The 22,192-nt window shown below is 28.0% G+C and overlaps 1 protein-coding gene across 6 annotated transcripts in view; it reads left to right on the top strand.

Annotated features, from left to right (window-relative positions):
- Positions 1 to 22,192, top strand: part of LOC107452990 (cell adhesion molecule Dscam1) — a 308,431-nt gene that overhangs the window by 95,438 nt on the left and 190,801 nt on the right. For all 6 annotated transcript variants that reach the window (XR_015429856.1, XR_015429858.1, XM_087153625.1 and 3 more), the window contains exons 3-4: positions 5,733 to 5,894; positions 19,658 to 19,807. Coding sequence is in view for 4 of the 6 variants with exons in the window: in XM_087153625.1 (XP_087009751.1) it covers positions 5,733 to 5,894; positions 19,658 to 19,807 (312 nt within the window). In the remaining 2 variants the exon portion in view is untranslated. The remainder of the gene's footprint in view (positions 1 to 5,732; positions 5,895 to 19,657; positions 19,808 to 22,192) is intronic.

Genomic DNA, 22,192 nt, shown 5'->3' with positions numbered 1-22,192 from the left:
AAAAGTGCATGCACGTTGATTGCGAAAGGATCTCATAAGCGTCTCTCATGGTATATTTGCTACATCGTTGTAATAATTACAAGGATGTATATAGCGAGAAATGCGGAAAGAAATAAAAACGTCTACGGAAGCTTGATTTTTTTAAAATTTCTTTTTAAAAATGATGTCTGGTCCTTCTTACAGTAGTTTTGAGCTCATCATTTCATAACAACGTTTTCTAAATGCTTAATCGTTAATCCTAAAATTGCAAAGATAGTTTCGATGATTTATCCATAAAATTGCATGCACGTTGATTGCGAAAAGATCTCAGAAGCGTCTCTCATGAGATATTTGCTACATCGTTGTAATAATTACAAGGATCGTTGTAATAATTACAAGGATGTATTTCACGAGGAATGTGGAAAAAAATAGAAGAGTTTACGGAAGCTTGAATTTTCTCTTATTTCCTTTTAAAAATTATGTGCCGTGCTTCTTACAGTAGTTACGAGCTCTTCATTTTACAACAATGTTTTCTAAATACTGAATCTCAAATTAAATTACATACATAAGTAGAAATAAATAACTTACATGAAATGTTTTCTATAATAAAATAAAGTAATTATTCTCTGATTACGGGTAAATAATAATCTGTAATTGCTAGATGAAGCTGGAATTTCAAAGTACTTCGAGATGTTACAAATCTCTGTACTCCAGGGAAGTTCCACAGTAAAATATATATTATGTATTTCAAAGATTTAGAATAAAGATGCATGCATGTTTATTCCAAAAAGGTTTTAGCAGAGTGAATGGCTTCTTTTAGTTCCTCAATTATTCCTGGTTTTTGTTCTCATATACGGTTTGAAAAAGGAAAATTAAAAAATTATCTGGTGGATTTAAGTCAACTTTGCTGGGTTCAAATGGGTGCCAGTCTGACAGTTGGAAACCATTTAAAGTAGGAAATTGATTTAAACAATTTTTATTATAAAAACTTCGAAATAGTAAAGTAAAATGGAAAAACGCAAAGCTAAAAGCAGCTAAAACCAGATTCGTCTTATGTAAACAATTTAAATAAAAAGTTGGAAACCAAAAACAAGCAAATTGAAATTTTAAAGATATGTATGTAAGCAAAAACGGCATTTAATCAGGAGGCTGACAGGAGTCCTTCTGCAGTCAGTGGTTCAACCAAAATGATGGTTCATCGGTGTTTCAACCCTTGATGGTTCATAATGGAAAACTAAATAGGAAAATGAAACACCTCGAAAATTCAAATATTGAAATACTATTCAAATATTAAATATAAATATTGAATATGTGAAACTGTGAAAGCACTAAATACACTGAGAAAACACTAATAAGAACATGTCTACATATAAGAATAATAAAGATAAAGTTACAGTTAGAAAAACCATTTGAAATATAAATTGCCAGATTTCTACACATTTAAATGAAATTTAAAAATCGATAGTGCTGACCCCTTTCGAGAGCCTGAGATTCTGACCCCTGAGAATAATAAAGATAAAGTTACAGTTTGAAAAACCATATGAAATATAAATTGCCAGATTTCTACACACTTAAAAGAAATTCAAAAATCGATAGTGCTGACTCCTTTCGAAAAACTTGAAAAAGAGAGCAAAACAGTCAATGATTAAAAAACTATCCAATAAAGTACTGCCATCTATATTCTTGAATTATCATTCTCTATAGTTTTTCTTCTGAGTTTTCAGCAGTAGTATCAAAAAAAGATATCTCACATTATCTGAAATCTCCAACTTTCTTCAAGAAAAAATCGTAGTTTCGCTTCTATTGTAACCTGAATTTCTGAAAATTGGGTTCTATAAAGATTTCCTCCAATTTTCGACATCGATTTTCTAAGAATTGCACATCGTTCTAAATCGTTTTTCTAATTCTGCATGATTCACGTTCCATAAAAGGAAAAGAATTGTCATGTGCTATGACAAAGAGCAGAGGAAGAGATTTAAAAAAGATATCACTGTCAGGGGCGAAGTTTTTTTTGTTTCCTTGCTTCCAAACGTTTTCATACAGCGTAATTAGATTCTCAAGTTACGCTTTTAAATGACTTGTTCTTATTGATGTCACAGGAAAACCAGAAAGCTTCTAACATTTTTCAGCCTTTAAAATAAGGAATTTTATGGTATTATTCCTTTTATCTTGCATGTATCCACGATTGAAGCACATCCAGGAAAATTGAGATCCTTCATTTGGGTCCTAATCTTGCTGTAAATAACCTATGAACCACTTCTTAGATACTCTCTATTATCATCTGTGACGACCAGATGGTTTCGTGGGGAGCGATTTGGTGAACTAATACTTCTTAAGGAGATTCTTGTTTTAATTAAAGTTTTTCCAAATACGCTGAATTTCTTTAATTTATTTTTTTAATTAAAGCTGCAGTAGAAAAGCAATACTAGAAAATATTTTTAAATTTTGATAGCACTTAATGCATGGACATATAATTATCATTTATTTATATGCATTCTGTAGGGAGAATGTTTTTTTAAATCGCATTTATCAGACGAAACATAAAACTTATTATTTTGTCTCAAAAATGTGATTAGACAAAATGCCTCATTTCGCTATTACTAGAAAAAAATTCTCCGGAAACAACGAAAATTTTGGCAGTTCGGTTAAAAAATGGAAAAGAGAAAAAATTATATGTTACGATATTTTCGATTCCCGTTCACAATGAAAAACTATTTGTCAGGTAAGTGGGCCTCAAAACATTAACTACAAAGCGGAAAAATTACAGTTGATAATTTTTCAGTAATTCTGAGAATATGAGAGGAGAGCACTGAGGACTTTCAAAAAAAAAAAATTTTGCTACGACCTTCACTGATTGTTTGAGGTACATTTGTCATTTATGTTTTCGAATTTGTATCAAAATGAAAAGTTTTGCTATGTATAATGTGGTTTCTGTTTACAAAATAGATTGCTTTTTCAAAAATTATAGAAATACCACTGTAGCTAGGGATAATTTTTTTCTATCCTGTGTCAGGCGATAACAATATTAACCACATATAAAATCATGATCTAAATTTTACAAAAAATATGGTTCACCCAAGTCCTTTGGTATTGGTGACAAAAGCGTTTATGAAAATTTGTGGAATGAAACAACTTATACATCACGTTTAACATAAGATGGAACAATATCCTGTAAGAAGGGTAATCAGACTGACCTTTGCCTTCAACTGCACTGAGAAAAATTTGCACCAGGTCAGATGTTCCAAGATTGATAAGTTAATAATTTGATGATATTTTCAAAATATTCCTATATAAATATTTTAAACTTTTAAGCGTGAACATAGACGAACTGTGGATCAGAAGTGCTAACTGAATTCAAAAGTGCAGAATTTATCTCAAGAATACTTTTCTATCCATAGAATTCTAACACGAATGCATCCGGATATATTCCATTTCAGTATTTCGAAAGTAAAGATTTTTTTTCTCTTTCGATTTTCTAAAATTTGCTAAGCCGTGAAATCTTTCATTGTAGCATTAATAAATCAATATATAAACTTTTAAGTATGTTAATTTTACAATTTGTGCCTCACTCAACTCTTAAACATAAATTAAAATCTAAGTGTAACCGAAGTTAATTAGAAAAATTCAACGAAAATATTAAAATTTCTATTCTTAGCAATGTTTCTTTCACAACTAAGATGTTTTAATAAGGTAGAGAAAATCTTTCTTCGAGATCAAAATTGGAAGCATAGCTTAACCAAGCAAATCCTTTAAGATATTTAGATAATTAAACACTCCAACGTTTCAGAAATCAGTTTTAACAAAAGTTTCTTTTCACAGCTAATTGGTGTGGAACCATGAGAACTTCTGAATCGCCTTAGGTTTATTACATATCTTGTTATCTTAGTAAATTATTTCCAGCCCTTGAGCACAATCTGAGAATAAAAGGTACGATCTTAAATAATAAACCTTCTAAGATCTAACTTAATACAACAGGCATGTTGTACCTCTAGGGCATTTGGAGTGAATATGTTTGTTCAACAAATTGTAACAATCTAAAACTAAAAAGAAACTCTATTCCGTGAGATTGAGCTGGTTATTTGATGCTCAAAGCAAACGTTCTAATTATTTTAATACACTTAAAGGTCAAATTCAGTTAGGCAACAGTCTATTTACGTAAAATCAATAAAAAAAACGCATTCACAGCTCCAGTTAATTATGTTTACCATTGTTCAAAATACGTTTTTTCTGTAATTCTCATTTGTTTAATCACAGAATATGGAAGTTTTTTGCGTTCATTCTATTTTCGCTTCACTTTGTTATCGAAGATAATAAGAAAATCTTGATTAATAAAAGAGAATAGTGTTATCCATAGAGAATTTTAGATATAAAATTATTTTTTTTAATTATTCTGCTTTTGTAGCATATTAAAATAATGGGAACAATGAAGTGAATAATTGTTTGACAAAAAGATCTTTACTTTTGCATCGTTTTTTAAGTCACACAAGGAAAATAAATTAGTTTTTATTCAGCTAAAAACAATGAGGAAGAAAATTGATTTTCACTTTTTAGTACTTTTTTTATTTACCTTTTCTATAAGGTGATAAAAATTTGCTTAATTGTTTGAATATAATTTCAATATTATAATTTGCACCTTCTTTTAAAACGGAAATTAATAAAAGTAAAAAAAATACGATTATTATTCCTTAAAAAACATTACTTAGGCTTTTATAAAAATAAGCTTTAATTAATATACGTAAAATTAATTTCGCATATACAATTGTTATAAAATTTTTCTTTAGAATAAACATTTTCTTGAAATAAAAATTTAATTCCTATAAATACCCTCTTCCAAAAATATATTGTCTTTCTGATGTTCTCAAATAAAATTTTAATTTTTTGTAAACTGGAAAATACAACAATTCACTGGTATGTGAAACATAAGGTAGAAGAGCTCAAGGCAATATTACTGAATCACATTTAAAAAATTATTCACATAATACATAATATTGATGTTCAACTGATATTTTAGACAAGAATTATTACAATAAGTGATAAGGTGTTTCTGAGGACATCTAGAGAAATTTCTAAAAACATGCAAATTATAGATTTGGAAACAATACTAAGGAACAATTTAATGGAACAATTATACCTTGAAAAAATTGGCTTTGAAACAAGTCTCATCAATTGAATTAATTTAAGTTCAAATTTATTTTTTTATCAATATTTACAAATGAAACTTATAAACAAAAGTTGAAAAGTTGTTTGTTTGATGTAAGAGAAACAAGTTTTTTTCTTTCGTGCCAGGGTCCGAACTTTTGATCCTAATGAAATGAAGTAGGGCTTTTATATATAAATTAGTTAAAGAATTGTATTTAAAATTTTGTTGATTAATATAAAGTTTATGAGTGTTTTTTTCCATCGAAATATTATTTATTTAGTATTTAATATATCATTTTTAGGAGAAAAATCAATGACAGCATGATATTTCAATGTTGTAGAGTGAGCAATGTTCCCACAAAAGGCATGGATTATTTGTATTTTTCAGGTTATTTGTGATAACGGTACACACGTTAACTGTTATAAATATTGAGCCTATCTCTTATTGAGAATTTGTGTGCAAATACTTTACACAAAACATTTCTTAATTCCTTGCTAAAGTTTAAATAGCTTTAATAAACTTCAAATTAAAGTGATATCAACTTGTTATTGAGGTTATTTTTTGTTCTGAGTTAATCTACACATTAATTTACAGAGATATCATTTATTTATAGTTTTGCAACAACCTTATGAAGTCCATGTGTCAGATCATTTTGTAATAAGAGGAAGTACTGCTGTATTATTGTGTCATAGTCCACCAGCCGTGAGATCATTCATAAAAGTAATGCTGTGGTTGCGAGATGATGGAGTCAGCATTGGTTCACCAGGTACAATAGGTCAGTATAATTTTACTAACTTTAATTATAAAACTTACGCAACTTTTATGTAACCCTTACTATGAGCGTGCTGATGATAACAGTCTTAGATGAGCTGGAGTTTCCAGCTGCTTACGAAATACCTACTACAAACCTTGATCAAAATATTGTAATTGCTAACGAAATGATAAGTAATAAATAAAACCCAGGATAATACACGTGCAATAAACATGAATTTATTGACTAACACTTTAGAAATCATTATTCACACACTGTGAATTAAGATTAATAATAAAGGTTTATATTGAAAAACTACTTTATCATTTAATAGTACTTAACATGGAAACTCCAATTATATACTATTGTAACGTAAAAACTACTTTTTTTGTTGATTTCCCATGTATGTAAAAGTTTTCACATATTTTGTTCCTTTTGTTTTCAGTTTTAGAGCAGTCTTAATCAGTACCAAACATACTGATTGTTCCTATCTTAGTTTATTTACTACCTCTTAAAATTGCATCAATTGCCAAAATACTATAAGAGCCTATTACCAAAATTGAATAAGCAACATAGGCGTCAATAATAAATGTTTTTTTTTACCTTCTTCTAAGCTAATTAGTAACGTTTCTACATTAGTTTCGCTCTTTTGAGCATAGTTTTTTTTTGTTTCAATTTGTACTTATTACAAAAAATAATTAAGCATTTTTCACTAAGAAAAATACTATGGGCAAAGCTACAAGAATATAATAAAGTTTACCGTGTATTATTTGGCACTATGGACATACCAAGAAGCTCAGTAATATTTACTGAAGTGCTTTAGTAATGATTTTGTCAAATCAATAGTGAAATATAATTTTGTAATCTATGATAAAATTGTGCATATTTTTGTATTTTTATCATGATACTTTAGAGCATGATATTAAAACCATTTAGCCAGTTAAATTTACTTTTAATTTCTTTTATTTTATAATGAATGTGTGGTAATTAGAATTAAAATTTCAAAAACTAGAATTTCTGGTAAACCATTTCCTTTCGAGCAGAACATTTACAGAATTAATGGTTTAAATATCAAATATTTTTGCTTTATTAAAGAAAAATATGTTTTTTATTTCTTTTTCTGAAATTTCATTAACATACAGTGCGGTAATTGCACCAGAACATATTTTCAAAGTTATTTAAGCAAGTCAATAATAAAAATTTTGATGATTCTCCAAAACTAATTAGTATTATTCTTCCATTTATTTAACTTATATTTTTTATTTTAAATACTTTATTTAGGTTTATATAAGCACTTTTTTTAAGCATATATGAAAGCTAAAAGACGCATGGTCTTAAATTACTTCAAAAATAATAATTTAGTAAAGTAGCTCGTCTATGCTACCACGTTTATTGTGATCATTGAGTTTATATTTCATAACGAATAAAAAAATATGTAAATATCTGATATTAAACACTAAATTCTTTTTCTTGATGAGAGCTGTATGATAGCAAACATCAATGACTCAATATTTAAAATATTTGAAGGGACAAAATCATCTGTGATTTCATTATTATCAAATACCAATTCCATAATGTATGAAAAATATATAACTATGAAAAACATATAACCCATAAAATAACCACGTAATAATTCGATTAATGTCAATAACCACACAATGTGTAAATTAATTGCTTGTTGAATGTAATAAAAACAGCCAACTTTGAAGCCATAGTAGTTTGAAAATGTAAGTTTTTATAAAATCAAGCATCGACTTTTTCACGAATCATTTATTTATTTTCATCAAATGTCTCCAATAACAATCTTTTTATTTTTATTAGTTGATTTCTCTCAAAATACCAAAAACACAAACATTTATTTTGCTCGAGTAAAGATTCCCATAAATTTCAAAAGTGGTATTGACTAATACGATCTACAAGCTTAGTTGTCAATATTTATTCAACAGCGTTGAGTTTTATTGTGGACATAGCTGTATTTATAGGAGCGTTCGAGCAGCAACTTTTGTAAAATGTCACCACATCAAATTTTTTACAGCATTTTTATGGTACACGTGTCTGCCATTTGTACCGAAGATATGGTATATACTGAGTTGCACTGAAAGTTTACTCATAGAAACCAGAAATTTATGTCAACATTTGGATCTTCCCCTTTTTATTTTCTAAAATTCAGAGTAGTTTTCTTCTTTGCGTTTTGGCTCGTAAATTATTGGAGAATGGTTGTTTTCGTTAAAAAGACTCATGAAATAAAAGATCACCAATATTATTGCGTAGTTTTTACGATAATTAAAGAATGTTTTTTTTAAAGATTGTTACCAATTTTTGATGAAATTGTTTACTTTATCTCAATGAAAAAGATAATTAATAGCATTTTTAAATAGAAGTCGTTAAAATTATCTTGAAAAATCATGTCAGATGTATTTTTTTTATTTATGTGTTATAAAATTACGAATAAATGATTTATAATTAAAGGTGAACATATTGACATTTAGGAAAAATTTTCCAATTGATTCTTTAACGAATCTGTTTCTTCTTTATTTTACGTTTCGTCTATGACATGAAAAAATGTTTACCTTTGTGTACTTGTTTTTGCATTTTTTTTTAACAATACTATCTGAGTTTCCAATATATTTCTTGAATGTATCTTGTTCTAGTCTTATATTACAAGTTTTTTTTTAAAGTATTATTTTTTTTATTGATTTTCAAACTGTCTTATAGCAAGATTGATTTGAATATATATTCAAATTAACTATGCATTAGTTACTTGTTATTGACTAAGCTCCATATTTCTGGTTGGTGTAATTAACGCGGTTCGCTCAAACCAGCTGCAGTTAAAATAATTTTCTATGTTGCTGAAAAAGATAAAAAGAATATTAAACATTATTTATATTTTAATCCATTATGTAGTAGTATGTTTTTTGTCCATATTATTTTATAATAGAAAAACAATTATTTTTAAATCAAGAATTATGACAACATTTTAAAACTATGAATCAGTTTAATCAAAACTAAGGAAATCAAGCTAGTGCTCAAATTTTAAAATTGAAAGCAATTTAGAGTATGAATTACTTTTTCCATGCCATTAATTGCTCTACTTGCTCCACGTCAGAAAACTACACTGTAAGAAATCAAATTACAGTAAAAAGTACTGGCATTTTGGATGCCAGTACTTTTTGCTGTAAAATCCATTTTTATTATTTAACTCTTATGGAACAAAGAATCCAATTTACCATAAGTTTAGCTGAAGTACTTACTATAAAGTAACAAAATTACTGTAGTTAAATAAATCTTAAAAACAAAGGTATAAAGCTTTACGGTGAAAATAAATGTTACTCTTAACTGTATTTTACAGATGATGTACACATCGTGCCAGTACTTTTTACCATAAATTGATCCGGATCCGCCAGTGTAATTAATTATTATATCTGCCTCATCTAATAAAATATAATTAATCTATGTAACCTTGATGTGAAGACCTTATACTGTAAGAAATTCAAAAAATTACGGAATGAAGTGACTGCGCTTTGAGATCATCATCCGTACTATCCATTTTAATATAAAATATTATACCGTAATTATTACAGTGATATTTATTTAATTAGAATTTTTCAGTTATTTTATAGTAAATATTACTATAAAAATTACCTATATCAGATTTTTGGTATCGTACGATTTTACGTTCTAAATGATCTCTGCTGTAAAAAGTAGCGTCACTCAGGGAACTAGTACTTCTTTACGGTAAATTGATTCTGGTTTTTCAGGGTATCTACTTTATTACCTTTTTGATGATTCTGTTTTTCGACAATGAAGAAGGCTTTTGTGTACAAAATTCTCTCCTTAGATATGTTTCACTAACGTTATTTATCTATATTCTTATAGCTAAGATTTCGAAAAAATTGTTAAATATATTTAATTCAGACAGTTTGTTCTTATTTGTTAAAATATCATAATAATCTGTTTTGAAAAATAACCTTTGAAATTACAACTTTGGGAAAGTACTGATATTTTGGATACTTTGTAAAGATACTGATTAATTAAAAAAAATTAATATGAAGTAACAAAATGTGTAAGAAAGATAAGAAAGGGAAGAGAGAGATATTAAATACATTTAACAGATTATACCTTACCTTAAAATACAGTATAAACTGTAATATCTATCTATCTATCTATCTATCTATCTATCTATCTATCTATCTATCTATCTATCTATCTATCTATCTATATATATATCTATATATATATATATATATATATATATATATATCGTTATCAAAATCTGGTTTATATGGATCCCCTTTTTCCAGGTTTTTAGTTTTTTTTTCTAACTTTTCCGAAAATATGCTAGTGTTTACCTTTTACTTGCAAAATGAGGTAAACTTTTAGTATAGTCGACTTGTTTTTGCATTTTTTCTATGCATAAAAAAGAAATACATATTATGTTTAAGTAGCACTTTGGTTTGTTTAAAAAAAGTTCTATGTTTTATTTATTTATATTAACCACTTAAATATGTAAAAACGTTTTAATTTAGTTGTTCGCTATGTGTTTGGAACAAAACATAATCTAATTTCGCTGCTAATTCAGTTTTAATATAATGCCGGTTATGTTTCAAACTTAATTTTGTCAAAAAAAGGTTCATTAACATGTTAATTAAAAATGCTTTTACAGACTTAAAAAATCGAATCAGTAATATTGAATTGAAATTTTGTAATAAAAAAAACGTATTTTGTATTATATTTTCATCAAATTTGGTTTTCATATCGCATTATATTGTTAAAAATATATTAATGCTATAAATATAGATTTATGGTGAATTTGCTTTATGTTTGTGACAATATATCTAATATATATTGCAATAAATGTGATTCTTTTTTTCATATTTCGCGCTTTGGAACTACTTCCGCATAAAGGTTCATAATATGACATGTTTCATATAAGATATGTTTGTATAAGTTTCATAATACGATATTGATATACATAATTTGAAAAATTTCAAAAATTCACACTGAAACAATTTTATCCAACCCATTTCGTTATATGACACCAAAAGCTTTTTAGAAGAGATCTTTATTAAAGTGCAGGAAACAAGTTCTATTATGTATTGAAACAAACACGTTCGCTCTTTCTCAAACATTATTCTATGAAAGATTAAAACATTAAGTTTCATAATCCCATTCTCCTCTCAACAAAGCACTTATGTACAAAAATTTACACCGAAACAATTTTCTCGAACCCATTCCATTTTATAAACACCAAAATGAAAGAAACCAAACCATTATTTCAACTTCACAGGAAAGGAAGCTGTATTTTTTTCTTCTATTCCCCAAATCTTTATCCTCCTTTAGCCTGAGGATACAAACTGAAGATTTTACTATTGCTTCCACGTTCCTAACCTTTCAAATTTAAATCCCATTGGTGCGTGAGAAACTCATTTTCTTGCGAAGAGCTTTCCACAATGCAAATGTCCTAAGGTGATCTCGCTGTTGCATTTTTCTCAATCCCACCTAAGAGTTACTGAGGAGACAACGTGTTCGTGAAAACAAAAACTTAAGATAAAACACGAAAGTGATGTAATTCTTAAGGCACTTTACCATATATTTCATGAAAAAATAGTTTTGGTTTCATTTTATCGCTATTTTTGATGTTTAGATTTCGTGGTAAACGAGTGTTTAGAAATAATGGATGGAACCATTTTAAGAAATAGTAGCCTAAAAAATGGGTATATAACAACAAAACAGTTTCAACATTTGAAATATTTCTTGTAAAAATTATTTAAATAAAAATATATTTTTTTTATATATTATATGTACTGATAGTATTTTTTATTCTAAGTAAAAAAGGTCTCAGGCTATTAGTCTTTAAAGCACAATGAATTTTTTTTTCTGAAAATTCAATCTCAAGGAGAAAAACACTTGTGTTTTAAATTTTACTATACCTAAATAAATATAATCATAATAAACAGAAATTAATTATGTTAAAAATAATTGCTACATAAATTTAGTTCTTTTTCAGTTTATATAAACGGAGATTTCAATCAAATATGCAGTATTTAGTCGAAAATTTTGTTTCCACAAATACTTTGTTTTACTAATACTAAATAGCTTGCTTTGATTTATGTTAAATGTAAATATTAAGGTTGAAAAGAACACCAGTGCATTGTGAAAAGTGCTGGTACTTTTTATTGTAAGACCCATTTTTAACGGAACATGTTACGGACAAAAAACCTGATGTACCGTAATTTTTAGAGTAATTAAAACCGTAAAATCACTGAATAACACTCATGAAATAAATATTAATGTAAAAATTACAGCAAAAAGCAGGATTTTGCGATAAAACGGATTTTTGATGACACACCCAAAGTTCCGGTTCGTAGTACTTTTGTTAGATTCGGAATTTTTTACAATGTGGTTTTATGAACTATCTACGACACCGTAACTATTGAAGAGATGTCCTGAAAGTTAGCTAATTTACTCATTCTCCTTTGTCAGGTAGAAGAATTGGAATTCATTTCTACAAAAAAAATGTCTATTACAAACTTAATAAATCTAAGGTATAAAATTGCAGTTCTTAAAATATTATTTATCAATTGCATAATCACAGAGAAGAAAGATAGATTATAATGGAAATTATTTTTAAGAGCCAGGCAAAACCGGAGGGCATTACAAATATATGGTAAACTATTTGCGAAAAAAAAAACGCTTTTCTGATTTTTTTTCAATTAATTTTTCCTTAAAATTTAATTATCAAATCCTTGGTTTGATTTGAAAATAAAAGCTACAATAAACAAGTAATTGTAACTAAATTATCTGTTAATCAATTATTTCTCAATGATTAAAAAAGTATTAGAAAAACTTTAACATTAAGTCAGTGTTTGATCATTTTGGAATATAAATTGCTTAATTTCTTAAAGTATAAATTCAGAAGCATAAATAAAGCTCATTCATTATACTATTTTGCATGCAATTCTTACCTCAATTTTCCAAAACACTCTTATTAAAAAAAGTATCAATTATTTCTGATTATAAATGTTTTACAAAAAAAAAGTTAGGACAAGAAAATAGTAAAAAAATGATTATAAATTATGCACAGATTAGGGTCTTATCAACATCGCACCACAATTTTCTTAAAAATGTTAAATGTTACTTTGTTCTCTCTTCAAAAACTCCCACAATCCATTAATTTAGGCAAGTTATGAGAGCGCTCATTTTTGGCAAGGGCTTTTCAATTGTTGGTAGTTCTAAATCGAAAAAGAAGGCGGTAAAAGATGAACCTTCCTATAATCTGTTCTCCACGCTTGACTGAGTCCTGTTAGCGACTTTAATAGCAAGTAAATGATCCGTTGCATTTTACTTTTTAATAGTACTTCAACTTTCTCTTGCTCTTAATTGCGCCAAAGGTGTGCTTTCTCAACTAAAATGGAAGGTTATCCAGACAGATCAATTTATCTCGATAACATTTAACAGATATTTTTATTGATTAGCTCACAAATGTATTTCTTATGCAATAGTTTTTTTATTTTATTTGGTAGTAATTTTTTTTCATTGACTTGTTTCAATGATTAGTATTTTGGGATAATAGATCTTCTGAATTATCTTACATTATATATACCCAGCAAGATATAATTGTTCTTATTTTACTTTGAAAATTCTCAGATGAATTCAGTATTTATCAATTGTTTTACACTAACAGATATTCACGAATAACAACCATATAATGGTTTTCTAATTCCATGCTAATGTGTTAGACAGATGTAGAGAGAATCTCTAAAACTCTGCACTCAGTTCAAGGTTATGGTATAAAAAGATTAGATATTATATAATTAATTTTAATTTATTGAAAAAGAATTAAGAGTAAAATAATAATTTAGTTTTTAAATTTTAGGAAATATGTTATGTATATTTCAGAATGACAGACCCCAATATGGTTGCTTCACTTGAACCTCTCTATGTAGTATTACAGCTCTTCTAACCACTCTGAAGCATATTTGTAGTGTGTCCAATTCCCTCTATAACATTCCATGTATATACTTGTTGCCTTTCTTAAAATTGTGATAGCTATTTTTCAATATGAAAAGAGTTTTTAAGCCATTCTGAGTTCAGTATCTTTGAAACATTTTAATTGAACATTTCAAGCCATCATTCTTGCCCCTATAATACTTGTTATAATTAACATATTATGCAGAAATAATTAATCTTTATCTAACTTCTATAAACCATTTAAATAAACTGCCACTTTAAATAAACCGTTGCAATGTAAACAAATTATTAATCTTCTGTTTGTTAAGAGGAAAATTCATCAAAATGTTAAAATTACCATTGGAAAATTATTGATAGTTCTGAAGATTATTTTGGTAATTATATTGTGATACTTTAAAACACTACATAAAAACCATTTATTTGGTAACCTTTACTTTTCAGATTTATATTTGTAGCTAAATGCATTGTAATGAGAACTATAATTTTGAAATGAAGAATTTCCGGTAAAACATAATTACAGTGAACGGTAAATTACCATCTGAATGGTTTAAATATAGTTTATTTTGTTTCACTTCTTAGAATTTCGGTTTTATTCACCAGAAATGTTTTTACCATACAAGGATGGTGATTTTGCCAGAATTTTTTATTCCATGTAGAGGAGTCTACATATTACAAACTATTTTACAATTTTATCTATAGTGTTGAGTTTTATAATCCTCCAGCAGATAGTTGCACTTGCTTAAAAAAACAAGTCGAATTCCACATTCATAGTAAAGAGAAGTAAATAAGAAGAAAGAAACTAAAAAAAGCTGATTAAACTAATGAGATTTTTCGTTAATGGAAAGAATTAATAGTCGTTACAGCGGGATCATGAGGTAGGTAGAACAGGGAAACATGTTCTTAAATTTAAATTTTTCAAGAAAGATTTTTCAATAGTGGTGGTCATTTACAGAAAATATCTATAAAGATATCCCGGATGACAAGAAGTTGGTTTCAATTGGTCTTTATATCATCACATTTTATAAAATAAATCCTTAATGTATCATATAAAAATTTTTCCAAAAAGAAATAAAATGTCCCAATTAAATCAATCCTAATATTTTGTTCTTAGTTTTATGTGAAACATTATTTCATAGCTAATTCAAAAACCTACCGTGTAACTTTCAGTTTACTTACAAAACAGTTTTAAGCCCTATTAAGTCAAACAATACTCGAAAAGCTTTCAGATCATTTGGTCTCTTCTATGAAACAAGCTTACTTAAAGTGCTTAGTGAAAATAATACTATTGTTAATAAGAATGATGGAATGAAGCCCAGATCACAGTAATCATAGTTATAATCATTAATCACAGTAATCATAGTTAAAAGCAAAAGTAATCATTTGCCAATTTAAAAAATAAAATTTTTACTGCACTGTAAAAATTCCGAATCAGGGTCCTGGTATTTTTTATCGTAAAATCCATTTTTGCCGGAACATGTTTCGGAACAAAAACTCTGATATACCGTAATTTTTACAGTAATAATTACCGTAAAACCTCCAAATCATTTTATTTAGTAAATATTTCTGTAAAAATAACTGTATAATATTTTGCGGTAAGGATGGATTTTACTGTAAAATTTTACGAATGATGCATCCAAAGTGTCGGAAATTTATGCCATAATTTAATCCAGAATATTTTACAGTGTACTTAAACATTATGTGTAAATTTGTCGTATGCATTAATTATATTTTCGAGTGCCTCAATATAATATCGTGCTCCTTTTATTATTTAGAGTCATATATAATAACTAAAAATATAAAAGAACGCATCATATTTTACTAGGGCACAATGAAAAGGGCAAATGTCTTGAAGATTGAGGAAATTTTTCTCCCTTTTTGGCGAAAGCATTTTTGAAGAAATTGTGGAAAAATTCTAAATTGTGGAATTCCCTATATTTGCACGTTTAAGCATATGATTTTTTTTTAAAAAAATTTAGGCTTAATACTCCACACCAGTTAACACAATCAATAGTGGAAAACGACACAAAAAATTAGCGTGAGCGGGAAATCAACTTAATCAATGAGTGTGTGGGGGCGGAGCTATCGACGATGCCAACCTTCATCTATCAAAAGGTACCTCGTGATTGAATCAAGTTGGCATGTGTTATATACCAGTGAATTGATGTTTTAATTTTCGTATTGGTAGTTACGCCACAATACTCCCCCACCAGAATTTTATCAGGGATAGAATACGATGAAAGGATACCACTAGTTGCTGTACTTTTGAGAGACCGGGAGAGCTGGTTTTAAGGTCACCGGGTTTTTGAGTGCTGAATGCGAGAGGTGCATTAACTTCACAGTCGTATTCGCTCCTGTGTTACCATTAGCAGTCGAGTGTATGCAAGCAGCCGTTATGTTTAATCGAGACGAGACTAAGTAGAAACTGCGTGAGGAGGATTGGATAATGTTGCAGTCACAAGTAGCAAGTCAAATGTTCAATGTGGATCATCCAACAAAATAGGCGTTACTGTCAAGATTTTTGCGAAGTGGGCGTTACTGTGTGTTCAAATCACGTCCGGAGGTCACCAATGTGGGGGCGGAGTTATGGACGATGCCAACATTCATCTATCAAAAGGTACCTCGTGATTGAACCAAGTTAGCAAGTCTTATATACCAGTGAATTGATGTTTTAATTTTCTCACAGGTAGTTATATGTGCTTTAACTCATGTGCCATCCAGCCATACAACGCAAGCGATTTTAAAATAAAATAAAAAGTGTTGGGAAATATTTAGAATATACAGCTATTGCACATATGAGAGAAAGCAGTTTCGTGAAAAATTCGAAAGTAGCCGTTTTGACAACAATCATGTGGTTTCATGACAAACTGATATTAAAAAATTAATGAAATACAGCTAATTAATTGGTAAATCGTTAAAAAATGAGAGATTTATTTATGAAATTTCATTTTTAGGGCAAAAAAAAATCAAAAGAAATAATTATTCAGGACTGTATAACTAATTTTCATTATAAAGAGGGTATTTAATAAGTCAGTAAAGAAAAGAAAACTTTATTTTTAAATTTCATGAAATCATAACTTAAATTTCGTTTTTTTTTTTTTTTCAAATTTAATACACTTTCGATCAATACTTAAGCAAAGCGTATTTATTTTAATTAAATGATGTTTGAAAGATTTATCTGATACTCATAAATGACATGATAGGAACTCATTATCAAATTCTTTGATATTGCTCAAATAAACTTATTTAATTTTTGACGTCCACGGAAATAATTAGAAAATGCATTACATTTAATTAGATCTCGTAGTACCTCAACAAACTTGCAATTACATATTTCACTGTGAGTTTAATTAGATAAATATTGCATGACGTTCGAGTGATACTATGAATGATTGGAGGACTTAATTTAATGACAGATTCTCTGTAATTGTACGTGCTTTGCTTGCTGAAGAGAACTTATTTATTTTAATTAAAGACAATATTCAAGTATCCCATCGAACTTTGATCTTTTTATCTGATTTACAGTTTCAAAGTCTTTCTAGCTACTTATACCATCTTATATGATAAATAAACGTAATATATTTTATACATAACCCTTGGGAAATTAAAGATCTTTCTTTTCGTAGGAGGCTGTGTCAATGTTTTGCCCTGATGTAAAATCTGTTGAAAATTTTTGTTTAGGAATGAATTCAATTTATATGTTATTCAAATCGAAATCACTCTAATAGAGACTATTATAGATCATATGCAAAATGAATTTGTTGACATTGGGATTAAATTCTAGGTTTTTAATACCCTGAAAAACTAAATGCATAATAGCTTGTGGTTTAAGTAAAGAAAAAACAAAATATTCAGACAAGCCTGTATTATTTGGAATAATTGCATAATATATATCGTGAAGTAAAATGACAATTAATCATTTGCCAATTCAGAATATTTTCATAAGAAGAAAAAAATGCGTAAGATTTTATGAATTTAGTGTAGATAAATGACTGCGATTTACCTATTTTTATTTGGATCTACTGCAACAAATTTATCTTAAAAAATATATTTTTGTCTCAATTTGCTTACTTTTATTTTAAGTTAATGAGTATAGTTTTAATAAATAACGATATTTCCTAAGTTTCCGATGATTTCATGCCTTTTTCCAAAATAAATCATAGTAAAGTCAAATGCAACAAAGTCAAATGCACTTACTGCAACAAAGTTATTTTAAAAATAAAATTTGTGTCAAATTTTCTTTTATTACATGCCAACTTTTATAAATTATTGAGTACAATTCTTATAAGAAACGATGACAAGGAAGTTTCAGTCCTTAACAAAACTTGTTTTTAACTATTAGCTATTTTTTAAGAACATATATATGTATAAAAGCGTACAAGTACAGTCATTTATACTAGTTTAAAGCTATTCAAACAAATTACAAAAAAAATACTAGTTTTATTTACCACATTTACCGAATTTTAAAACACATTATATAACTATATTTGACTGATAGTTTTATCCAAATCATTACTAAAGCTCATCGGAAAAATGTACTAATCCCGTAGAGCTAAAAACACAGTAAATTTTACGATATTCTGATAGCTTTGAACATATTTTTTTCTCATTGTATAAAAGTGTATAAATAGAGCTTGTTTCAGAATAAATCTTAATTGCAAATGCATTTTAATAAAATATGTCATAAAAGTTTAATTTATTAGGAAAAATAGAGGGACTCGGACAAAATATCGCGGGGAAAGTCTAGCGGGAACTAAATCTCACGTGGACGAATCATACGAGGTCAAATCTCACGTGATCAAAGTCTCGCGTGGACAAAGTATCTCGAGGATCAAATATCGCGTGAACAAATTATCGTTTATTAAATATACTGAAAAGTAGCACGCGTTTGAAACGAAAAAAAAATTTGATAATAAACATGCATTATTTTCTTGAATAGGTAATTGAATGTGTTTTATCTGTAAAATATGCAAATACTCAAATATATCTGCAGCCCCTCCCAATGTCCAAGAATGACCAAAATGACTTTGCGATTAATAATTTTAACTACAAAGAATGTTTTCTGTTATGCGTTTGTCCAAAGAATCCACACAAAAATGCACAAGTGAGAGTAACATATCAAAAGCGAGAGTATCATATCAAACCAAATTTAAAAGTTTTTTTTTAAATAAACAAATAAAAAATACTAATCATGCTAAAATCGGTTCCAAGCACGAGAAAAGTAAGATGGGTGCATTTTTCAAAAAAAAATATCAGGTTTCAAAATTAATAATAAATAGCATACACTATATTATCCTTATGTGAGACTTTGACCACACCATATTTCGAGCTCGAAATTTTGTCCGGTGATATTTCAGTTGCGTGATTTTGATCGGCGATATTTTTGTTGAGAGATTTTGTACGGCAATATATTAGTCTCGAGATTCTGTGCCTAAACCAAACTAACACCAAGTAAACCGGAGATATATTAGCAATATCAAACTATATAAGCCTTTAACATTTACATTTTAAAAAACAAGAATTTAATGCGGATGATCAATTAGTTATTTCCATAAATTAGCAATCAACAATTATGAATCTTTAACACGAAATGTATAATATTTCGTATTTTTTACAATCCAATATTTTTATTTAGCAACTTGAAGAACATTAACAAACATATTCCTTTTTTTTTTTTTAGGTTTTACATTCTTACTACCCATCAGGAATACAAAACTACTGTTAGAAAAGCTTAACATTTTCTTTGATGTAAATTTCTTCAAATACCGCAACTTTAATCTTATGTTTGGGTGTTTTTTTTATAGTTTCTCTATTTTCAGGGGACAAATATATCGTCTTACCAACTGGAGAGTTGCTCATCAAAAATGTAGCCCCAACGGACACATTAGTCGGCTACCAGTGTCAAGTACATCACAGGCTGATAGGAGAAAGCAAACTCAGTGCATCAGCTGGCAAACTCATCATTAGGGGTAAGCATCTCTTTTCGTTCATGAATAATTCATGATTTTTCTTCTGCTGCTTACGGAATTTCTTCAGTTAAAGCTAACAGCGGAAATGGATTGTGATTTATTCGTTTCATTATGTTTGACTCATCATTAAAACTTTGTTAACAATGCAAAAGGGGTAAAATGCATAGTAATGACTCCTGCAATGTTTACAGAAATTAACTTTAATTAAAGATTATATAAATAATTGATTTTTGATTGCTTGATAATATGGATAGCAAATACGTTTGGAGAAAGAAAAAGACTGTTGCCATTTGGGAGTGATATTTCAAAAGAGACGGAGAGCTCACATAATTGAGAAACTGTTTTAAATATCAAAAACCGTTGGAATTTACGAATCGTAACAAAATACTTAGTAATGGCTCTAACAATGCTTTCTTTTTGAATTGATTAAATATATCATGAACTGGCTACTTTCGATTGCAGAGTTATATGCATTAAAGATAAATAAATATTATTTGAAAGGTTTTTTCTCTCCTTTATTTAGAGATAAAGATAGACGGAGAGTTTTATTCATCGCTCCCCCCTTAAAGAAACGTTTAAATATTTAAAAAATCAAATTTAATTCCAAAAATTATCAAATTAATTTAAAATTTTGCTTGTAAAGTATAAATATGCATAATAAAAACTGTATTGGTGATAAATACAATTAAAATAAATTAAAGAATTTATAAGTGTTTTAAAAACATTTTACCTATAAATGTTATTCTGTCTTATGAAATATTTTTTTCTTCAAATTGGATGAATCGATATATTATTGAATAGCATTTTCGTTTAAAATGAGTCAGTTTTAAAAGCTTCTTAGTTCAATGGATGATTTACAGAGAAAATTGAGTTATTCGCTTCAATGCTTTTACAAAATTATGCCAATCCTTTTACAAAATTAATTTATAAAAAATTAAGCAAATAGAAATTAAATAGGTTTACTAATCATTAGTTTTCAGCTCATTCTTAACAACGTTAGAAAAAATTACATTTAAATAAAAGCCACAGTTACATGAAGCAATTAACAATTTACGTAACATTATTTTAGTTTAATTTAAAAAATGAAAAGAAATTATCCATTGGAACAAACAATTAGATTAAGTCATGTTAACGTCAACAGTATTATATTGCCAAATGAGCAATATGTTGCAAAATACAAATAAAATTAACGTACTGTTGTGACATATTTATATCGTTAGAAAATATTTTAACAATTACAAATATTAGAAATTGAAAACGGAACATTAAAGCCAGTTTAGAAGGTAAGTTGAACATTTAATGTCCAAAATAATGCACCAAACATGCACCGCATAGAGAAAATTTTGATTTTCTTATTCCTTAACTTATGTAAAAAAATAAATCTTAAAATAATTAAACTCTGAAGTAGAATTCTAGATTAATAAGCAAATTAATGATTATAAATATTACTCTATCAATAGCAATCGGGATAAAGAAGAGAATTCATTTGAAACGGAAATGCATTTCAAAATTCATTTTCTTATTATACATTAAAGATAATATACAGAATGAATACAACATTCAATACCCTAGATCAGGGGTGTCAAACTCAAAAGCTAACTTGGGCCAAATAAACAATGCTTAACATTAGGTGGGCCGCAGAAAAAAGGAGAAAAAAAAGAAAAATCAATGTTCATAGAAAACAAATATTTTTATTTTGAATTGTAATAAACATATATAAAGTTAAATTATTGTTTACGTCCTGATATTTGACATCTCTTCTCTGCTACTTACTATCTTTTCTATATCGGGAGGAATTTTATTGCCCGAGACTACTTTCAAAATTGACCCAACGTGAGCGTAATTAATACGGTTTCGAACAAGAGATTTATTTCCATTCATAACAGAAAATAATTGCTCTCACTGATAAGTACTTCCAAACATGGAAATAATTTCATATGCGAATTTTCGAGTATTTTCAAACCTTGATGGTAAATATTCGCAAAATTCAGGCACCCACTTCAATGACTTTTGCCTTCAAATTTGAGTCGCACTGAATCTCAATCACTTTCATTTACATGTAACTGGGTACTGAGTCTGTATTTATTGAGAAAATCGAAGAAAGCAAACAAAATTTGTCTTCCAAAGAATTATAATCTTTAAACCTTGTTTCAAATTCTGTCCTAAGATTTGAAATTTATTTCTGCGTATTTTTGATACGATGCAGTTTCATCTATGGCAGTTTCATTTGTGTATAAATCAACAAGAACAAACTAGATTTGTTCTTGTTGCACGTTGGGAAGTGAATTAAATCCTCATTTTTCAGTTGCCTTTCCCAAAGAAATAGTTAACATTTGAATGCTTTAATTATGTCAAACATGTTCGTAATGATCTGATCTTTGACTT

Source organism: Parasteatoda tepidariorum, chromosome 10, assembly GCF_982258835.1.
Source record: "Parasteatoda tepidariorum strain Cologne lab strain chromosome 10, Ptep-v5.0, whole genome shotgun sequence".
NCBI classification, from domain to species: Eukaryota; Metazoa; Arthropoda; class Arachnida; order Araneae; family Theridiidae; genus Parasteatoda; species Parasteatoda tepidariorum.
This window is presented reverse-complemented; position numbering and strand designations above follow the sequence as displayed.